General features: G+C 51.3%; 1 protein-coding gene across 4 annotated transcripts in view; it reads left to right on the top strand.

The window, feature by feature from the left end:
- TOX2 (TOX high mobility group box family member 2) overlaps positions 1–18,454 on the top strand; it is a 107,431-nt gene that overhangs the window by 85,163 nt on the left and 3,814 nt on the right. For all 4 annotated transcript variants that reach the window (XM_045832991.1, XM_045832989.1, XM_045832990.1 and 1 more), the window contains 3 exons: positions 15,808–16,047; positions 17,547–17,774; positions 18,254–18,334. In XM_045832991.1, the coding sequence (XP_045688947.1) occupies positions 15,808–16,047; positions 17,547–17,774; positions 18,254–18,334 (549 nt within the window). The remainder of the gene's footprint in view (positions 1–15,807; positions 16,048–17,546; positions 17,775–18,253; positions 18,335–18,454) is intronic.

Genomic DNA, 18,454 nt, shown 5'->3' with positions numbered 1-18,454 from the left:
CCGTGGTGGGTGGTCTAGGGTGTTACTGTTCCTCTGAGCCTCCAGTGAGATGCTATCTGACCCACAGGGTGGTTGCGAGAAGCAAACGTGCTAGTGAAATGCTGCTGGTGCTTAGCTTCGCGTAGGGGATGTAGCAGGTGCCTGATGAGTTTGCCAACTGACTGACTGAGTGAAGGAATGAATGAAGAGTAAATGCTGCCTCTGCGGACACTTCACAAATGGTGTGCAGAGTGCCGTTACATCACTGTTGGCAAGTACGCCGGTGGGGACCCCGAAGCCTATGCTGTCTTATGGCATCATCCACCTTCTGTCCTCTGACCCTCCCGTTGACTTTGGAGGGACACGGAACCTTCCTCGGTCACGACATGTGCCTGAGACTCAGAGGGCGAGTGGCTGGTCCAGGGACGCGCGGCCAGGAAGTTGTGGGGGCAAGACAACGAGGACCTTGTTCTCTTGACCTGAAGTATTCCGCGCCCTCCTCACGGCACAGAAGCATCGCTCACCCAGCCCCTGGCCCCAGGCCTCTGAGCTGGGAGGTGGGACCCTCACCCCCGCCCCGCCATCCACTGGGGGGTGGCTGGAGCTCTCACCAAGACAGAATTAGGCAGGAGGGGCAAAACCAGTTAGCCTTAATGGCTGTTTTTCCAAACTCTTGGTGGCAAGGACAAGGGAGAGGAATTTGGGGTGAGTAGTTAGGACACGCCACTGGGCCCGGTCTGCTGGATGCAGCTGTGGGCCTGGTGTGCTGGGGCCCTGAAAACACTGTCCTGGATAAGCCATTGCTTGTTCTTCCCTGTCACCCCAGAGACTGATGGGGAGACCGGAGGCAGGAAACCTGGGTTCACGTGCTGTCCCTGCCACCACTAACAAACTGTGCGGGGCAAGTCTCTTTCTTCCCAGCCTCACCTCATCACGCATTGATGGGACACGGCCCAGATTACCAGTGGGAGTTGTGGAGATGAAGCCAGAGAGGTCTCCAGAGCATTTCATGGGTGGGCCCTACAGGGGGTGCTTGTCACTGGGGTGGCAGAGCAGAGCCACAGGCCAGCAGAGAGCCCGATGGGTTGGGACAGAGTGCACTGGGGCCAGACGGCTGCATGTGTAACCAGCTGTGTGACCTCGGCCAAGTTGCTTAACCTCTCTGTGCCACAGTTTCCTCACAGCACTGTGGCGAGGAGTAAATGAGATATTCCAGATGGTATTCAGATCCACGCAAGAGGGAGGTCGGCCTGGTCCCACAGGGAGCTCTGAAGCGTGAATTAGACCACAGCATGGCTGGCATTGGTACCCCAGTGTGAGGTGTGAGTTAATCGTGAGTGACAGGCTAGGTTGGGAGTGTGGCTTCTGCGTAACTCTCTAGGCAAGACGGCTCCCATTGGTCAAGGGCAGTTCTTGGAGAGGGAGGCAGCTGCAAGCCTTTGACAGCCAGCCCTCCCAGGAACTGATCTGAGTGGGGGGCTCGGGGGGTCCCAGCAGCATCTGCACCTGAAGTGAGGTCCTAAGGCCAGCAGGATCAGCGTCAGCTGGGAACTCGGGCCTGACGTGGGTTCTTACACCCCACCCACCCTAGACTCTCACCCAGGTTTAACCCGGACCCAAGGGCATTCTCGCCCTGCTCAGGTCCACTGGGTGGCTGTCACCCTCAGCAGAGCCCTGAATTCTCTGATGTCTTCAGGACACACGGAACAGTCCCTTGGGTTTCTGTTTGCCTTGAGGATTTCATCACACCTGCGATTCTTGCGAACCTTTCCCCCAGAGAAACCAGAGTGTCCACACCTCTGCCGGTGCTTCCTGACTCTTCCCAGCCCCTCGTGCCTCCCATTGGCTCAGGCTTTGAAACAGACAGTCTGGCTTGGGGACTGTCCCCAGCCCACGATGAGAAGGGCGCCAGACCAGATCTCCCTAGACTGCAGAATATCTTCTGCTTGTGAAGCGTCACGGGTAATCGTGCACCAAGGGCCTGGGCAGAGTTGGAAACAGTGGGGCGGAAGGAAAGAAAGACCACCCAGGACAGGGAGGATCGCGGGGATCTGTGTGTGCCCGCAAAGTGTGGGGCCCCCACCTGACAGTGGGGGCCCAAAGGGTCAGCCTGAGATGGTCACTCCTCATGCCACAGGGCTCCTCTTCTCCCTTGGGAACCTGTACCTCGGGCCCCCAGGCCCTCGCCCATGAGAACCCCCTTCCCTGCTCCCTTTCATCTGCCCTATGACCTTGACGTGGTCTTCCTTGCTAGGAGAAGCGGACTATCAGTAACTCCAGCCAGCAAACTGGCCACACCCTTCTGCTACTTTCCACCCCTGGGACCTGAGCACACTACCCTGGAACTGTGTCTTCCCATAACCTCCTTCCAGATCATTCCCAAATGTGGTAGGGACCACATGTTCACTGTACCACATGTTCACTGTACCCAGCACATGGCAGAAGGCTGCCATCCAATCAGTATCCACAACGCGAGTGACCAGTGTCCAGCCAATGACAGGCTTGACCACTGCTGTGGCCCCTTCGTTTGGGTGCTCATGTCATCTCTCTGTGCCCACTGCCCTGCTGAGCTAGGTCAGCGCTTTGCCAGAATCGATGTCCCTGGCACTGGGCTTTGAGGGGCCCGAGCTCCTCCAGCTTCTTGCCATACTGAGCATCTTACCTGCCCCCTCTGAACTTCAGTTTCCTTATGTGTAAAACAGACATGTGAGTAATCCTTACGGGGCGGTTCGGAAAATTAAATGCTATGATGCTTATAGCACGCTCAGCATGGTAGCCATAGCAATGCGATTATTTGTCTCTAAGCACTCCGTGTGTGAGCTGCCTTTGTTTTTCTTCCCTGTCCACCCACGTGGAAAACTCTGTATGCTTTCTGGTTTCCCCCAAGAAATCCACCTGCCAAAGTATTGGTGGACAAGGTCACTTCCCTAGGGGCCTTCGGGGGTGCCCACCGCAGGCAGGTGCTCTATGCTCCCAAGTCCCCTTTCGGGCACACTGGCTGTGATGCGCTCTCCCAATCAGCGGTCACGTACTGTGGGCCCAAGGCCTCGTCAGTCTGCTGTGGCACCGACTTCACACCCAGCACAGTAGCTGCACGTTTTCATTACTCCCCTTGTGGTTGCTCTTTTCTTTCACACTGCCCAGTCTTCCATGGGGCACTTGTGAGTTTTTATTGATTTAGCATAGCTCTTTATATATGAAGAATGTTATCCCTTTTGTCGTATACATTGACAATATTTATTCTCAGCTTATTTCTTTCTCATGTAATGGGGTTTTTTTTAAACCTTTTCCACATTTTCTGAGTACCTAAATTTGTGCTTTTTTATGGTTTCCACCTTCAGTGGGAAACTTAGAAAACCCTCCTCCAACAAAATATCACATTGGTTCTAATGTTATTTTCCCAAATGCTGAATGGTTATCAATATCATCTATTTAAAAGTCATCATTTCTCCCACTGACTTAATCTGTTACTAAATAGGTATGCTACAAAAATATACTTGAAACTATATGGGTTTTCTTCTGCATTCCATTATTTTATCTGTTTTTTCTCATGTCCTTATTGCACTTTCTAAATTCCTCTGGCTTGGAAGTATGTTTTAATGCAACACAATTTTTCAAAGTCCTTGCCTTCAGCTATTTTCTGACAAATCTTACTCATTTCTTCTTCCAGGTGAATTTTAAAGTCACTTTGACAAAACCCTTACTTTTTTATATTGGAATTTCATTAAATTTACAAAATAAAATTATTTTGTATCATTATACTAGTGATTTGTCCCATTCAGAAACACAATGTGACTCTCCACTTACTTAAATTAGTTCCCCTCTCTTTATAATTATGTGGGTTTAACGTGTTTTTAATAAATTTTATTTCTTAGAATTTTGTTTTTGCATTGTTTTATGGTTAGAGCTTTCCAACTGTGCTTGCTAACGTTTTCTGGGTAAATAAGAAATCAGTATATTTCTTAGACTTATTTTTATCTGGCTGTCTCAAATTTAACTGGGGTTTGGGGGGCTTCTCAAAATGATGTCACATCTGTAACAAAGATGTTTCTGGTGGTTGTGATGCATTTCTCATTGCTCCGTTGCGTTGGGTCGGACTTCCGTCCACTAAACAGTGGTGACCCGTTGTTGCCAGTGACCTTTGCTTCTCCCCCCATTTCACGGGAATCAGATTCACCCTTGGCGTGAAGTCCGTTTTCTTCAGCATACTTTAAAAAAATTTTTCATCTTCCAGTTTACTTATAATTTTGGTTGAGATTTAGCAAATGCCTATTAAGTCTGTATTGAGCTGATTATACAGTTTTTCCTCTTTAGTATCCTGAAGTGATGAATTTTAGTAATAGATTTCCCAGTATTAATATATTCTACTTAGTTATGGTATGCACATATACCTACATATTGAAACATACACACAAATACATAATTTTTAATATGAGGCTGGATTTGATGTACTATTAGTTAATTTAATATTTTTCTTTTTTATTTTTATAATGAAATGGATCTGTCATTTTCCTTTCATAAGATAGCTTTCTCATAATTCTGTATCAAAATCCAGATTGTACTCTCATCTACATAACCATTTACAGGTTATACCATCTTCATAAAATGAGTAGTTTATTATACTGAGATCCATGTTATTGCCATTGAAATGTATTTAGTATTATCCTGTAATTGTTATAGGCTTATGCCCCATTCATAGTCCTAAAGTTGCGTAATTTCTCTCTTTTTTCATGTTTATCTTTAGCAGAGCTTCCTCTGGGATATTGGTTTATCCACCTGGTTTTACTAATTTTATTCAAGGAACAGAGTTATGTTTTAATCAGAATTATGTTTTAATCCTCTCACTTTCCTTTTTTCTTAATTTATTCATTCTCCTTTTATGTTTATTAATCTCTTTCTGTAGTTGTTTAAAATTTTTATTTTAGATTCTTTAGCTCATTTACTTTTATCGTTTATTGTTTAATAATAAAAAGTTTACGGCTGTACATCTTTTCTGAGTACAGCTTTCGCCCCATTCTATAAATTTTGAAATGAAGTGTTCTCACACCTTTCACTTTTTCCTCCGAAAACATGTTATTGATTTTTCTAAAAATGGCGTATGTGCATTGTAAAAAAAAATAAATAAATAAACACAGGCAAATACAAAGAAGAAATAAAAGATCCTTAAAACCGACCATCCATGATTTAAAATAAAAAATTCAATTAAAAAATTAAAAAGTTAAAAAATTTAAAAAAAAAACAGCCATCCACAATAACTAGGATTAACCTAGCCATTTGCTGGGTACCTTGGCAGCCCTGTCTGTGCCTTGTACACACGTAATTCACGTACCTGGGACCATAACGCGGCGTCTCCTCCTGTGCTTCCCCGTCTGTTCTGGACCTGCCAAGCTCCTGCGACAGACAGTCGTCCTGGATGCACATTCGTGCCCGTAATTCTAGGTCACGCCCTTATTTTTATCTGCAGAACATTCCGCTGTCACAATGGTGATTCCTTGTACATGTAGCCAGCGTTCTGTTGACAGACATTTAGGCTGTTTCTGGTTTGCCTCCAGTGTAAAACTCCCTCGGGACGGGTCCCTGAAGGGCTGTGAAAGTGATTTTTTGAGGGTGGGGTGTCAGCGGAGGGAGGAGAGGCGCGCTCTGCCCTGATCCTCAGTCTTCGCAGCTGTGACAGTGGGCGTCGCCCCAGGGCCTCATGGGTCGGGTGTGCGAATCCGTGAGGAGCTGCGTGTGGAGCCTTCAAAGCGATTCACAGCTTGCAGGGCCCCAGAGCTCACAGCCGCGGAGTGGTGGGAATTCTGACTTTAAGGGTGGGCGCAGCCTGGATTCTAAAGCATCCTGTTGCCCCGAGTAGCTCTACCTGCTCTGGCGACATCTGGCCACTGTCCTTAAAGGGCTGGACTGCACAGAATGCCCGGCTTCCTCTACGTTGCTAGCCTCTCCTCAGAGCCCCCTGTCCCCAGCCCCCTGCACCAGTTAACTTGTGGCAGATTAGGCGCCGGGAACCACCCCAGAACTCCGAATCCTGTCTGGGCCTTGGATCCACTGTGTGACCTCAGGCCAGTCCTTGCCCTCTCTGGGCCTCCCCTCCCTGGACCCTCCCAGCCCGACCTCCTGCAGCTCTTCCGAGAAAGGATATTGGAGATTTGCCTGTTACCTCCAACTTTCTCCCAGGCACGGCAACCTCGGCTTAACCAGGAACTTCAACAGGCAAGGCTTTCCTCCGGAGCTCGTGACAACATGTAAACACGGGTGAGGATACAAAATATTGAGCGTCAGGGCAGTAAAACACACCAGTGTTTGTTGTAGTAATTGAATATGCATGAGCTGACTGTTTAAATTACAGTTCACAACTGTTGCAGGGCCTGATGAATAATTTAAACGAGGGTGGCCAAAGAGATTTCAACACCGCATTAGCTAACTACTCAGGATCAGCCACAGAGAATTTATAATTAGCCTGGAATATCCTATAATAAATTCCTTGGAAAGATGGTTTTAATTAGCATGTGTGCTAATTCAGAATGGAGAACGCTGAGCATTAAGAGGGAGGGGGTGAGTAACCCTTCTCTTTCCTTGTGTCTCCTTCTCAAGCGGGAGTCCCAGCACCTGCCAGGAACCTCTGAGGCACACCAAGCCTGCCTCCTGAACCCCTCCCTGCTCCACTGTCCCCGACGCAGGCCCACTGTCCCATCCCAGCTCGGACACCCCCGTCACTGTCTGGGCTGGTGCAGAAGTCTCTGACCTGGTCTCCCTGCTTCTGTCTCCCCCTCTGGCCCATTCACCAGCTGGTTCACTCCCACACAGCAGCCAGGTAGCTTTCTGAAATGCAAACCTGACTCCACCTCTGCCCCGTGTAGAGCCCCTCAAAGTGAGGAAGCCCAGGAGATGAGCAGCTGGTGGAGGACATTCGGGTCCCCAGAGGCACACAGGGCCCGCTGGCTTCAGCCCGTCTCTAGGCATGTGGGGACGTGAGAGGCATCCTTGGCAGAAGGAACAGCAAAGGCAAAGAGGCAGGCACACGTAGTGTGGGCACCACCAGGGAGGAGCTGGAGGAGGAGAGGCTGGGAGGAGGCAGGAGCCCGACCATGCCACGCTGCGAAGGCTTAGAGTTGGGCGGGCAGGTCCCACTTAGGAGCTCGAATCCATGCGCCTGGCCTGGAGCTTGGGGAGGTGGCCCCTCTGGGGCCCAGAGCTCCCAGGCCTACCTGGCTCATTCCTTTGACACTTACTGAGTGCCTGCTGTGTGCCAGGTGTGGGGCTGGACACCGGGAAAATGACCCTGAGCAAAACCAGTCCTCTCCTTCACAGGTGGAGCACACAACCAGATCCATTCACATGGGAGGGAGAATGCATAATTGCAATTCTAACAAGGTCAATAAGAATAATAATAACAAGGTGCCATGAGAGGCAATAACTGGGGACCCTGGTTTAGGCAGGGGTGCCAGCAAAGGCTTCCTGGAGGTGGTGACACTGGATCTGAGTTCTGAAAAGCAAGTAGGGGTCTAGGAGAGCCCCTGGCAGTGGCCTGGGGTGGGGCACTAGGCTGGTAATAGGAAAGAGGGGCCTGGGTGTGGGGATCTAGAGGAGCAATAACGCCCTGTCTCTGAACCCAAGCCCTGGGACTGGCACTTGAAGGTGCACTTGAGCCAGACGTGACGTTTCCGGGCTTCATTTCGTCAGGATTCACTCGTCTCCTTTCTCGTTTATTCTGTCAGTTTATTGAGCCCCTACTGTGTACCGGGCACTCTCCTAAGCTCTGAGCTGAGGACGGTCCCTGACCCCTGGGGCTTAAGTTCCAGTGGGATAGACAGGCAGACAGTGAGGTTCCTGGTGCTTTGCCATGGTTTTTGTCAAACGGTTCCCCAAGAGTTCAGCAGGAGTCAAAACAGGACAGACAGGCTGTGCCGACTCCTGTGTGGTGATAACAACCAGGCACGCTGTCCCTGCGGGCCGGCCCAGCCCACATGGCGCCCGCTGCGCTCAGCAATGCGAAGAGCTCAGACTCCAGGGTCGGGGCTGGGCGGGCAGGCCCTGGGGTTGGGATCTGGCGCTGCTCCGGATGAGCTGCAGACAGGGAGCAACGGGCTTCACCTCCCTGGGGCTCCATCCGCTCATCTGTAAAGTGGAAGGACAGCGTCTACCTCCCAGGACCGTGGACAAGGTTGCTTGAGGTCAGAGCTGAGAACGTGTCCCGTGGGTGTCACAGCCAGGCTGGGGCCCATCGGTTCTGCAGTTAAGGTCCCCATGGGGGCACGACTGAGACAGGAACACCCACCCTCCACCACTGCACTTTCCCCTTAGCATCTGAACAGAAAGTTATCCTTTGCATCCTGTCCCACCTGTCCCCTGTCCCACCTATCCCCTCATGGTCCCAGGGGAGCTTCCAGGAGAGGTCAATGACCTGGTTGTGTCTGTACTCCCCTCCTCCCGTTCACTCTGCCCCCCTCCCCACTATGAAACTGCTCCACTCAGGGCCCTGGTGGCCTCCTCATTGCCAAATCCTTGGGGCACGTGCTGCCTTTATCGTACTTGACATTTGGCTGTGTTAGACCCTCCTTCTTCCCAAAACTCTCTTCCCACTCTGCTCCCTTGATATGACTGTGTGACCTTAATGCTCCTGGTGTCCTCCACTGCTCAGACCACCTCTTCCTGGTCCCCTTGCAGGGCCCTCCTGCACCTGTCTCTCTGCCCCATTCCCACTGTTGTGGCTGGGGACCCCTGGGGGCTCCAGGTCAGTTTCCACTGTGTGCCCCCTCCCACAAGCACCAGACCGTGTAACGGACCATCCCCACCTGCAAAGCCCCAGCTCAGCCTGTTCACAGCTGCCTGGTCCTCCCACTTGGCTGGACATGTCTCTTTGTCCCTGTGACCAGCCTGTGACCGTCCTCAGTGATCCCGTGTCTTCCTTGACCACCAGTTCTAAATCCTGACTCTCCCAAGGCACCTCTCAGGCTCACCTCTTACTTTCCATCTACCTGAATCTCCAGCCATGGCTGTGCCACGTCTCACCTGGGAGCTGCCACCTGCTCCATAGCAGCCAAGCTGGCCTTTCTAAAATTCAAGTCTCCACACTGCCTAAAACCCTTCTGGATTCCCAGCGACCCTCAGGATAAAGTCCAGGTGTCTTCACCTGGCACTCAAGGTCCTGCCCAGCCTGCCTCATGCCTGGTTCTCTAAGCTCCCCCTCCCCCTTCCTGCCCCGTCTCCCATCCTTCACGCCAGCCAGACGGAGGCCTGTCTGGATCCCCAGTCTGCATCGAACCACCTCACGGTGGCCTGTGGCTTCCCTTGCAGCGCTCGTCACCACTGTGACTACATGGTGATTACAACGAGCTAGGGAAGGGCCCCGAGGTGGCAGTGCCCGAGGTGGCAGTGTGCTTGGTTTCAGGGACAGCAAGGGGGTGAGCGAGCTGGTGTGGAGGGAAGGAGGAGCAGAGGGGGAGAAGGCCAGAGAGGTACCAGGTGGGGGTGGGGGCAGGGGTGCTTCCAGGGGTCTGTGGTTTAGTAAGGACTTAGGCTTCTCCTCGAAGTGAAGTAGGGAGCCAGTGCAGGCTCTGAGCAGAGAAGTGAGAGCATGCCAGGGTTGGGAAGCGTAAGGACCACAGCCCTTACCCCAAGCTGAGCAGAAATCTCACACCCCGAGCCAGTGTCTCCGCATTCAGTGTTCACAAACCTCTCTTCAAACACACCGCCAGCCAGAAGGGGACACATGGCTTTGCGTTTACAGCCTTCCCTGTCGGCGCCTTCGTGCTCATAACAAGCTGGTCCGTGTAACCAGGAGCGGGGCTGTAGCTTTAAAGGATAAATTAGTCTGACGCTTAACTCAATAATTAAAACTGGGATGACGCTTGGCCTGCAGGGATAATGTACTATTATTATAGTCATTTGTTTCAATTAAATGCTTGCTGATCTTACTCGAGCAGCTGGGCACCTGTGCACCATAGCTATTACTCTGAACAAGACATCTCAAATTTCAGGAGGAATTTGTCAGTGCGCAAAGGATGTCTCGCCAGGCATGAAAGTTCATTAGAAATACTTACTGACAAGGAGTCCGGACGAGGGACAGGAACTGGGGGAGCCTTCCTATTGGCTTTCTTTTCTCCTCTTTTGTGCTGGAATTTTTCTTCCTAAAAGGAAATACTTTTCGAATAGTTGCCTCTTCAAGCCCAGGGAAGCCTCCGAGAGCAGTGTGCCCCTGGGAAGGTTGTGGTGGGGGTGGGAGGGGCACCGGGGGTGCAGTGGACTGGATAAGCCCCCCCCAAGATGTCCCCCACATCCTAATCCCCCAAGCCTATGAGTGTGTTACCTTACATAGCAAAAGGGGTTTTGCAGATGAGATTAAGGTGAAAATCTTGAGATGGGGGGATTACCCTGGGTGATGTGGGTGGGCTCGGTGACGTGACCACAACTCCTCATACGAGGGGTGTTGGGGTGTCCAGCACCTGGAGGAGCTGATGTGCTGAGGGAAGCAGAGAAAGAAAAAGCCATGTCCTGCAGAGCCACGAGACAACACGTGAGAACAGCATCCATTCCCCCCACCCCCTGCCTCCAAAAAATACAAGAGGAAAGAGTCTCCCTGGGAGGCCTGTGAGACTGAATTTGGACTTCCGGCCCGCAGAACTGGGACATAAGGAGTCCGTGTTCTTGTAAGCCAGTCTTTGTGCCCACGTGCTGCAGCAGCCCCAGGGAGCTGACACACAGGGTCTCCGCTGCTTCTCAGAGTCCAGGGACTCTCCTTAGGCCCTGGGGCAACTTTCCCCAGGCAGGCCGTTCTGCTGCTATCCTAGAGCTGCCCTCAGTCTGCTTAAAGAGCTGTCCTCATCTGCCTAAAGCCTGCAGCCAGCTGCTTCGCACCTCCGCCTCTGCCGGCCCGGCCCCCCCGGGTCCTAACGCCCTCGGATGGCCCTTGGTCCTCATCTCCCACTCCTCCTGACACTCCAGCTGTGCCAGGCTGTGATCAGCAGCTTGCAGAGCTCATCATGCCACTTGTGGTAGTCAGTGTTCTTTACAGAAACAGAACTGGTAGGATGGATGTGTAACCAGGAGCGGGTTACACATAGATAGATAGATAGATAGATAGATAGATAGATAGATAGATAGATAGAAGATAGATAGGCAGATATTAGAAGGAATTGGCTCACATGATCATGGAGGCTGAGAAGTCCCAAGATCTCCAGTCAGCGAGCTGGAGACCCAGGAGAGCTGACTCTGTAGTTCCAGCCTGAGGGCAGGAGAAGACCGATGTCCCAGCAGTCAGGCAGAAGAAGTTCCTTCTTATGCTGCTTTTTTGTTCTAGTCAAGTCTTCAACTGATTAGATGAGGCCCACCCACACTGGGGGGAGAGCAATCTGCTTTACTCAGTCCTTTGATTCAACTGTTAAACTCATCCAGAAATGCCCTCTCAGACACACCCAAAATAGTGGTTGACCACGTGTCGCCAACCGTGGCTCAGTCAAGTTGACGCAGAAAATGAACCATCATCTTGCTGCAGGCCTCTCTGCCCTTACACGTGCTCCTGCTCCAGGGAATGCCCTCCACACTCCTGCTTGTCTTCTGCAAACTTCTCTTTCAAGAGTCGGCGCAGAGTGTTCTCCCGGGAAAGGCTTTCTGGCTCTCCGGGCCTCGGGAGGGCCCCCTTCTGCCTGGCCCAGGTCCCTCTGATCACCTGTGCTGCTGCACTGGCTCAAACTACGAGCGTGCACCTCTGCCTCTTCCATCGGACTGCACACTCAGATCTGGCACTTCCGGTCTAACCTTGGTCTCCTCCATCTAGCCCAGGATCTCAGGCATAACAGCCCTCGGGGAAGGTTTTTGGAATGAACAAGTGAGTGAATGAGTAACAGGAGCCATCTGGGGGACCCGGGAGGACTAGAGAAGTAAAACGACCTGGGGTGGATCTGGTGAGGGCAGCGCAAGGCGGAGGCCCCGTCAAGGACATGAGAGGGAGGCTCAAGACAGCAGAGGATGCTCAGATTTGGAGGACAGCGGCCAACTGCCCTATCTCTGTCCCCAGCCCAGGCCTTTCTGATTTTAAAGGGAGGCTGCAGTGTGAGTCCCAGCCAGATCCCAGCTGGTGGCCGGGGCGGGGCGTGGCCAGGGACAGTGCACCTGGTGATAGAGTGCCTGAGGATGGACCTCGATTTGAATTCCAGCTCTAAAGACCCAGGGCATGCTACTTCCCTTTCTGAACTGCAGCTTCCTCCTCTGTAAAATGTTGATACTAAACCCACCTTCCTCCCGTGCCCGGGTGAGAACGAAAGTGGTCAGAGATCAGTGCCCAGCAGTTGGTAGCCGCCTGATACAGGGTAGTGCTTCTACCAGTCTTTCTTTCATGGAACAGCATTCGACTGACACAAGAGATGGCAATCCATGGCCATGGGCCAAATCTGGCCCTCTGCTTGTTTTTGTAAATAAAGTTTTATTGGCACACAGCCCCACCAATTCATTTACATATTGCCTATGGCTGAATTTTGTGTTACAACAGCAGAGTTGAGTAGTTATGACAGAGACCATCTGGACTTCAAAGCCTAAAATACTGTATTTTATATGTGGCCCCTTTATAGAAGTTCGCCAGTAACTGACTGACTTAATAAATGTAACCAATGTTTGTGAAGCGCCCCTGTGATTTTTATTGCCATTGGGGCTTTCCTCCTGGTTTTCGTCTTCTCTCATATTCCAGAAACTTCCATTGTTTGTGACCTCTTCTTAGCCTATTTGAGATTCGGTTCAAGCTCATACCTTCAGCAAGTTCATGAGGGAGTGAAGGAAAGGAAACCTACTATGTGCCGGACTCTGTATCAAGTTATCTTGCCCTTGGACCCTCACAGCTGCCCTGTGGGAGCAGGTCCATGACCTTCCGCCCATATCAGAGCCAGTTAAGATCCATGTGGGTGCAGTGAAAAGACCTCAGTCTTGGGACAGAGCCAGGACTCTGATTTGTTCACTTCCTAGCTGTGTGACCTTGGAAAAGTCACTTACCCTCTCTGAGTTTCAGTATCTTTATTGTAAAATGGGGGCAGTGATAGTGTCATGCCAAAGATTTGTTCAGGAAGTGCCTAGCGCATAGTGAGCCTCGCTAAATCTAATAGTGAGTGTTATTATTACTATTTTTAGCATCCTCTATAAGACAGGGCTGTTACCTCTTAGAAATGGCTGTTCTGAGGCTGTGGAAGGGATTGTAAAGCGCTGGTCCATGGCTTCCTGATTTTCCTCTGGGATCCAATCGAGCTGGGAGATGAAGGGGAAGCATCCGGACCCTCAGGAGCTGAGGCAGGGGCTTCCATGAGGGAACCCTGTGAGCCTCCAGGAGACATTCGGGGCCACCGGCAGAGCACGAGGGGTGCTCAGTGACATCGCACCCCTGCCCCAGGGGAAGCAGGCAAGTGTGGGAAAGGCCTGGCATGCGAACCAATGGTGTGAGCAGTGAAACCAGCAAACCTGGACTTAGTGTCTGAGCACCGTTGTTATCGGGGTATGAAACTCACTGCAACTGTCAAAATGATGATTGAAACAAGTTATTTAATGAAAAAAAATAATCTGGGACGTAAACCACCGATAGGAGAAAAATTAAAAGCTTAATTTTTTAATTTTATTTATTTATTTTTTTGCTTAAGAACTCAGAGCTGTAGTACAATGGCATAAAAATCCCTGGATGAAACTTGGTCAGCAAAGGGCAGGTGCAGGGCATCCAGGAAGCAAAAAGCCGCAATGTCTATGAACAAACATTGTCTTTAAAATAAATGTGAATGGACTCATTTTCCTGATTTTTAAACAATATTGTTATATATACTTTGACAATTATTTTCCTTATCCTTATTTATTCTTCTATCGTTTTATTGTATACTTTCTGTTGGGGTGTGTGTGTGTGTGTGTGTGTGTGTGTGTGCTGTCTTTGCCATGAGGTAAAGGAAACACAAGGAAAAAAATAGATGCAGACAAGACTGAGTCCCACCGGCCCATGAACTCCTCCGGGGCTGTAGGTCCCGCTGGGCAAACGCGGCGTTCTGTCCCAAGTCTGGGTCAAAGGAGGACGTGGAAGAGCCAACAGTGCCACGTCCGCTGCAGTCCCCCCCGATTCCGCCCCGTTCTGTTGCCGTAAACACCTCGCATCCTCCCGTATTTTCAGGAAAAGAGGCAGCTGGGGAGTTTTTCTTACCAGGAGTGGCATCCTCTCCTCCCTTCCTTTTTCCATCCTTTAACAAATGTTTTTAAAATGCTGACCTTCTGTGTCCCGGGCACTACCTAAGACACTTGTAATACAATAGTGAATGAGCCTTCTACTCGTGGAGGGGAAGAGAGACGATAAACAAACAAAATAATTGCAGCTTGGAAGAATGATGGGAACCAGCTACGATGACAGACAGCAGGGGTCAGGATCTTTAGACAAAGTGGTCAGGGATGGTGTTTCTGAGGCCATGGCATTCAAGTTAAGACCTGAAAGATGAGGAACCCTCTGTAGAGAACTGAATTAGAACTACAGTTCAAAGTTCACAGGGAAGCAACAGTAATAAATCTTTAAAAATCAGAGAAAGAAATCAATAGAGATTAAAATGATATTAAAGAAATAGAAAACAGAAGGAGTAGGGTGAACGAGAAATTTCAGATTTGCCCTGGCTGGTGTGGCAAAGTGGATTGAGTGCTGGCCTGTGAGCCAAAAGGTTGCCAGTTCGATTCCCAGTCCAGGCATTTGCCTGGGTTGCCGGCCAGGTCCCCATTTGGGAGCATGTGAGAGACAACCAATCAATGTATCTCTCACACACTGATGTTTCTCCCTCCCTTCCCCTCTCTCTCTGAGAAGTAAATAAATGAATCTTTAAAAAAATATTCAGATTTGATTCTTTTGAGGAGAAAAAAATATCCCACATCATAAAATAGAAAACCCATGAGCTTGCCTAATGAAGAAAAAGTGAGAGAAAAACACAGGTACTTGACATGAGAAATTAGAAAGAGAAAATAACCACAGGTGCAGAGAAAATAAAAATAATTGAAAGAATATGCAAAGCGGTATGCCTTGCTGAACAGTGTATCTATATATAACATTTAAAGAAAAAGTATGCGCTATTCTAAATGTGTACTTAGTATGAGAAATGCCTGTATGTAAAAATCGGTAGCTTTCTTACACTCCAAAAATAACCAGTTAGAAAATATCCTAGCAAATAGTTAATAAGGAAACTACTGAGCTACAGGAAAAAAAATGCAAAACTTTACTAAAGGATTTATTTACCCTCTGTATTTAACAAACCCTTATACGACATTGGACTTACTATGTGCTAGGCACATTTAATCTTGAACAGTCCTAGAAGGTAGGTTTAACTCTTACCCACATGTTTCAGGTGAAGAACCAAGGCACAGAGAGGTTAAGTCACTTGGCCGAAGTCACCCAGCTTGTAAGTGGCTGAACCAGGATTCGAAACACAGTTGGCTTCCAGCCCCTGTGCTCTTTGCCCTCACACGGCCTAGTGAAGAAAAGCAGAGACATACCGCGTTCCAGGAGGGAAGGCTCCGTATTGTAGAAGGATCCATTCTCAGCTGGCCTGAGCTCTCCAGCCAGGCCTGAAATCCTGAACATGTCTGTCCATGTCGAATGGCAACAGAATGGCAAACTCCCAAGGTGCCAGGTCTCCCCACAGGCGCGCTGAACCCTGCAGGCCTCGGAGTGGTGGGGGCACTCACCTGTCGGATCCAGGGGGAAACCGCAGCTCAGAACGAGGGAGCCGTCACCTTCCGCTTCTCACCGACATGCCCTCCCTGGGGCCCCGCAATGCGCATGTGATGGGGCACCGGATGGGTCCTCTCTAACTGAACATGCCCTGCCCTCTCCTCTCTCAGATCCAGGAGATGGTCCACTCGGAGGTCGCTGCCTACGACTCGGGCCGCCCAGGGCCCCTGCTGGGCCGCCCCGCGATGCTGGCCAGCCACATGAGCGCCCTCAGCCAGTCCCCGCTCATCTCTCAGATGGGGCTCCGGAGCGGCCTCGCCCACGGCTCCCCGTCACCCCCAGGGAGCAAGTCGGCCACCCCTTCTCCCTCCAGCTCTACTCAGGAGGAGGAGTCAGAAGCGCATTTCAAGGTTGGTGTGAGAGCGGAAATGCAAAGTCTTAGGATGCCCTCCCGTCAGCGGGGTAGACAGGCATCGCCTACCTCTAGAGAAGACTCACAGGGTATGACCGTACCCTTTGCTGGAAAACAAGGAAGGAGAAAATTCTGAAAAAGAGTGAAGTCTTTTTCCTGAATGGCCAGGGGGTCATTCCAGTGACATGGATGGCATGGGCAATCTCAGGGTCATGTCTCAAGGCCACCATGGCCTTTTAGAAGAAAATATTCTGACAACGATGCGTGGTCCAGCAGAGGGCGCCCCTGGGCAGCACGGACCTCTGTTGGGGCTCTAAAAATGACCCCTCCGCTGGGGCGGGGGTGGTCCAGCCTCTTCAAGCACAGGTCAGGGTGAGCTGTCCAGGCTCCGGCCCTTTCCTGGCACTGACCAAATCTCCCTTCTGTCAGAGAGCATCCTCCATAACTAGGGTGGGAAACAGAGGCCCAGGAGGGCCAGGGATGGACATGCTTATTGGGAATCTCCCCATGAGCTGGCGGCAGAATCACGTCTTGAGCCCACAGCTCCTGGCCCTCTTTCCTCTTCATGAGGGCCTCCCACCCCTTTCACGGGGTGGCCCCGCAGAGGCCTGGGCAGTGGCCACGGCGCCCATGCCATGTATCAGAGACCCTGACTGGGGCGGGTGCCCCCGGGTCCTGGTCCAGCCCCATCACCATGGTAACTTGCTCTCCACCACAGACCAGGCAGGGGTGGCTTTTATTTTAATTTTTCATTTAGAAAACACTTCTCCAACAGTTCCCATGGGCCAGTGGTCTAAGCACATAAGTATTAATGCATGTAATCCTCACCACAACTCTCTGGGGAAGGTGCCATTATCCTCTCCCACTGGCAGATGGGGAAACTGAGGCACGGAGCAGTTGCATGACTTTATTCTGATTCATTCTTCATTATCGATCAGGAGATTTTTATACTCCATAAGGGTTAACTTGGGGGAAAGGTGACGGAGATGTAAACGACTTTTGCCTGATCACAAGGTGAATTAATGTTTCCCTGTAGAGATACGAATGACTTGTGTCCAGTAGAAGAGATAAAATTAAGCCCTAAAAGTGATAGTTTTATTACTCCATGGGGCATTAACCAGTTTCTCTACCTATTTCTTTGAATCGGCTTTACCATCATGCTGAGTGCCATTAATGAGTTAAAGGAAAAAACCCAGGGCTCCCACCCAGGAGGGGTGTGTGTGTGTGTGTGTGTGTGTGTGTGTGTGTGTCTGGTCTGCCTGTCCTTTGCCCCCCCTGCCTAGGGAGTGGTTAGCCCGACGGTGTGGCCACAGCTGCCCGTGTTCCTGGCTTGGCCAGTGCCTGTGGGCGAGCAGGACCTGACCAGTAGGGCGGCGGCGGGGGAGGGGGGGGAGGAGGCTGCTGAGGAGAGCTCAGGTCTGCCCGAGGCTGGGGTGGGTCTGCCTTGGCAGGGGTCCCTGGGCGTCTCAGGTTCTCTGACTCCTGTCACCCGGGCAGATGTCGGGGGAGAAGAGACCCTCAGCTGACCCAGGGAAAAAGGCCAAGAACCCGAAGAAGAAGAAGAAGAAGGACCCCAATGAGCCGCAGAAGCCCGTGTCGGCCTACGCGCTCTTCTTCAGAGACACCCAGGCCGCCATCAAGGGGCAGAACCCCAGCGCCACCTTCGGGGACGTGTCCAAAATCGTGGCCTCCATGTGGGACAGCTTGGGAGAGGAGCAGAAGCAGGTGAGTCTCCACCCCTTTCCGGGCTACCCCCCGCCCCGCCCCAGGCTTTGGGGTCCCAGAGCCAGCCACAGACTTGGAAGGTCGAGAACCAGGCCCAGCCTCTACCACCAGAGGCTCCCGCAGAGTCCTGACTGGGCTCAGTTCGCCCATCTGTAAGATGGGAAGTCAGGTCCCTCACGATTCCGCTGTTCTCCAGCTGCGTTCCCCAGTGACTTAACCATTCTGGGCCTCTGCTTCCTCCTTTGTTTGTTAAACGAGAGCAACTCAGTCCGTCTTGTGCCCCACCCAACTCCCGAAGTCTGGGTTCCAGACCGGAGCTTTCCTGTCCCACTGACCCTGCACCCGCAGACCTGTCTCAGGGGCCTCCCTGGGAAAGACCGAGTAGAAATAGCTCATAGGCGAAGGCCAGCTCGCAGTGGTGTGACCTCTAGCTGACCACGTAACCCCTCCCCACGCTGCTCACGTTTTGGATCTTTCAGGCCTACAAGAGGAAGACCGAAGCGGCGAAAAAGGAATACCTGAAGGCTCTGGCGGCCTACAGGGCCAGCCTGGTCTCCAAGGTAACCGCTGGACTCCTAGGCACGGTGGGACCACCGAGGGGCGGAGCAGGCACTGAGGTCCACGGGAAAGGACAGATACTGTGGTCATTTCTCCAGCGCACCTACTGCGTGCCGGCCTCA

This window comes from Phyllostomus hastatus, unplaced genomic scaffold, assembly GCF_019186645.2.
Source record: "Phyllostomus hastatus isolate PE091 unplaced genomic scaffold, TTU_PhHast_1.1 phas_contig_17, whole genome shotgun sequence".
Classification (NCBI taxonomy): Eukaryota; Metazoa; Chordata; class Mammalia; order Chiroptera; family Phyllostomidae; genus Phyllostomus; species Phyllostomus hastatus.
This window is presented reverse-complemented; position numbering and strand designations above follow the sequence as displayed.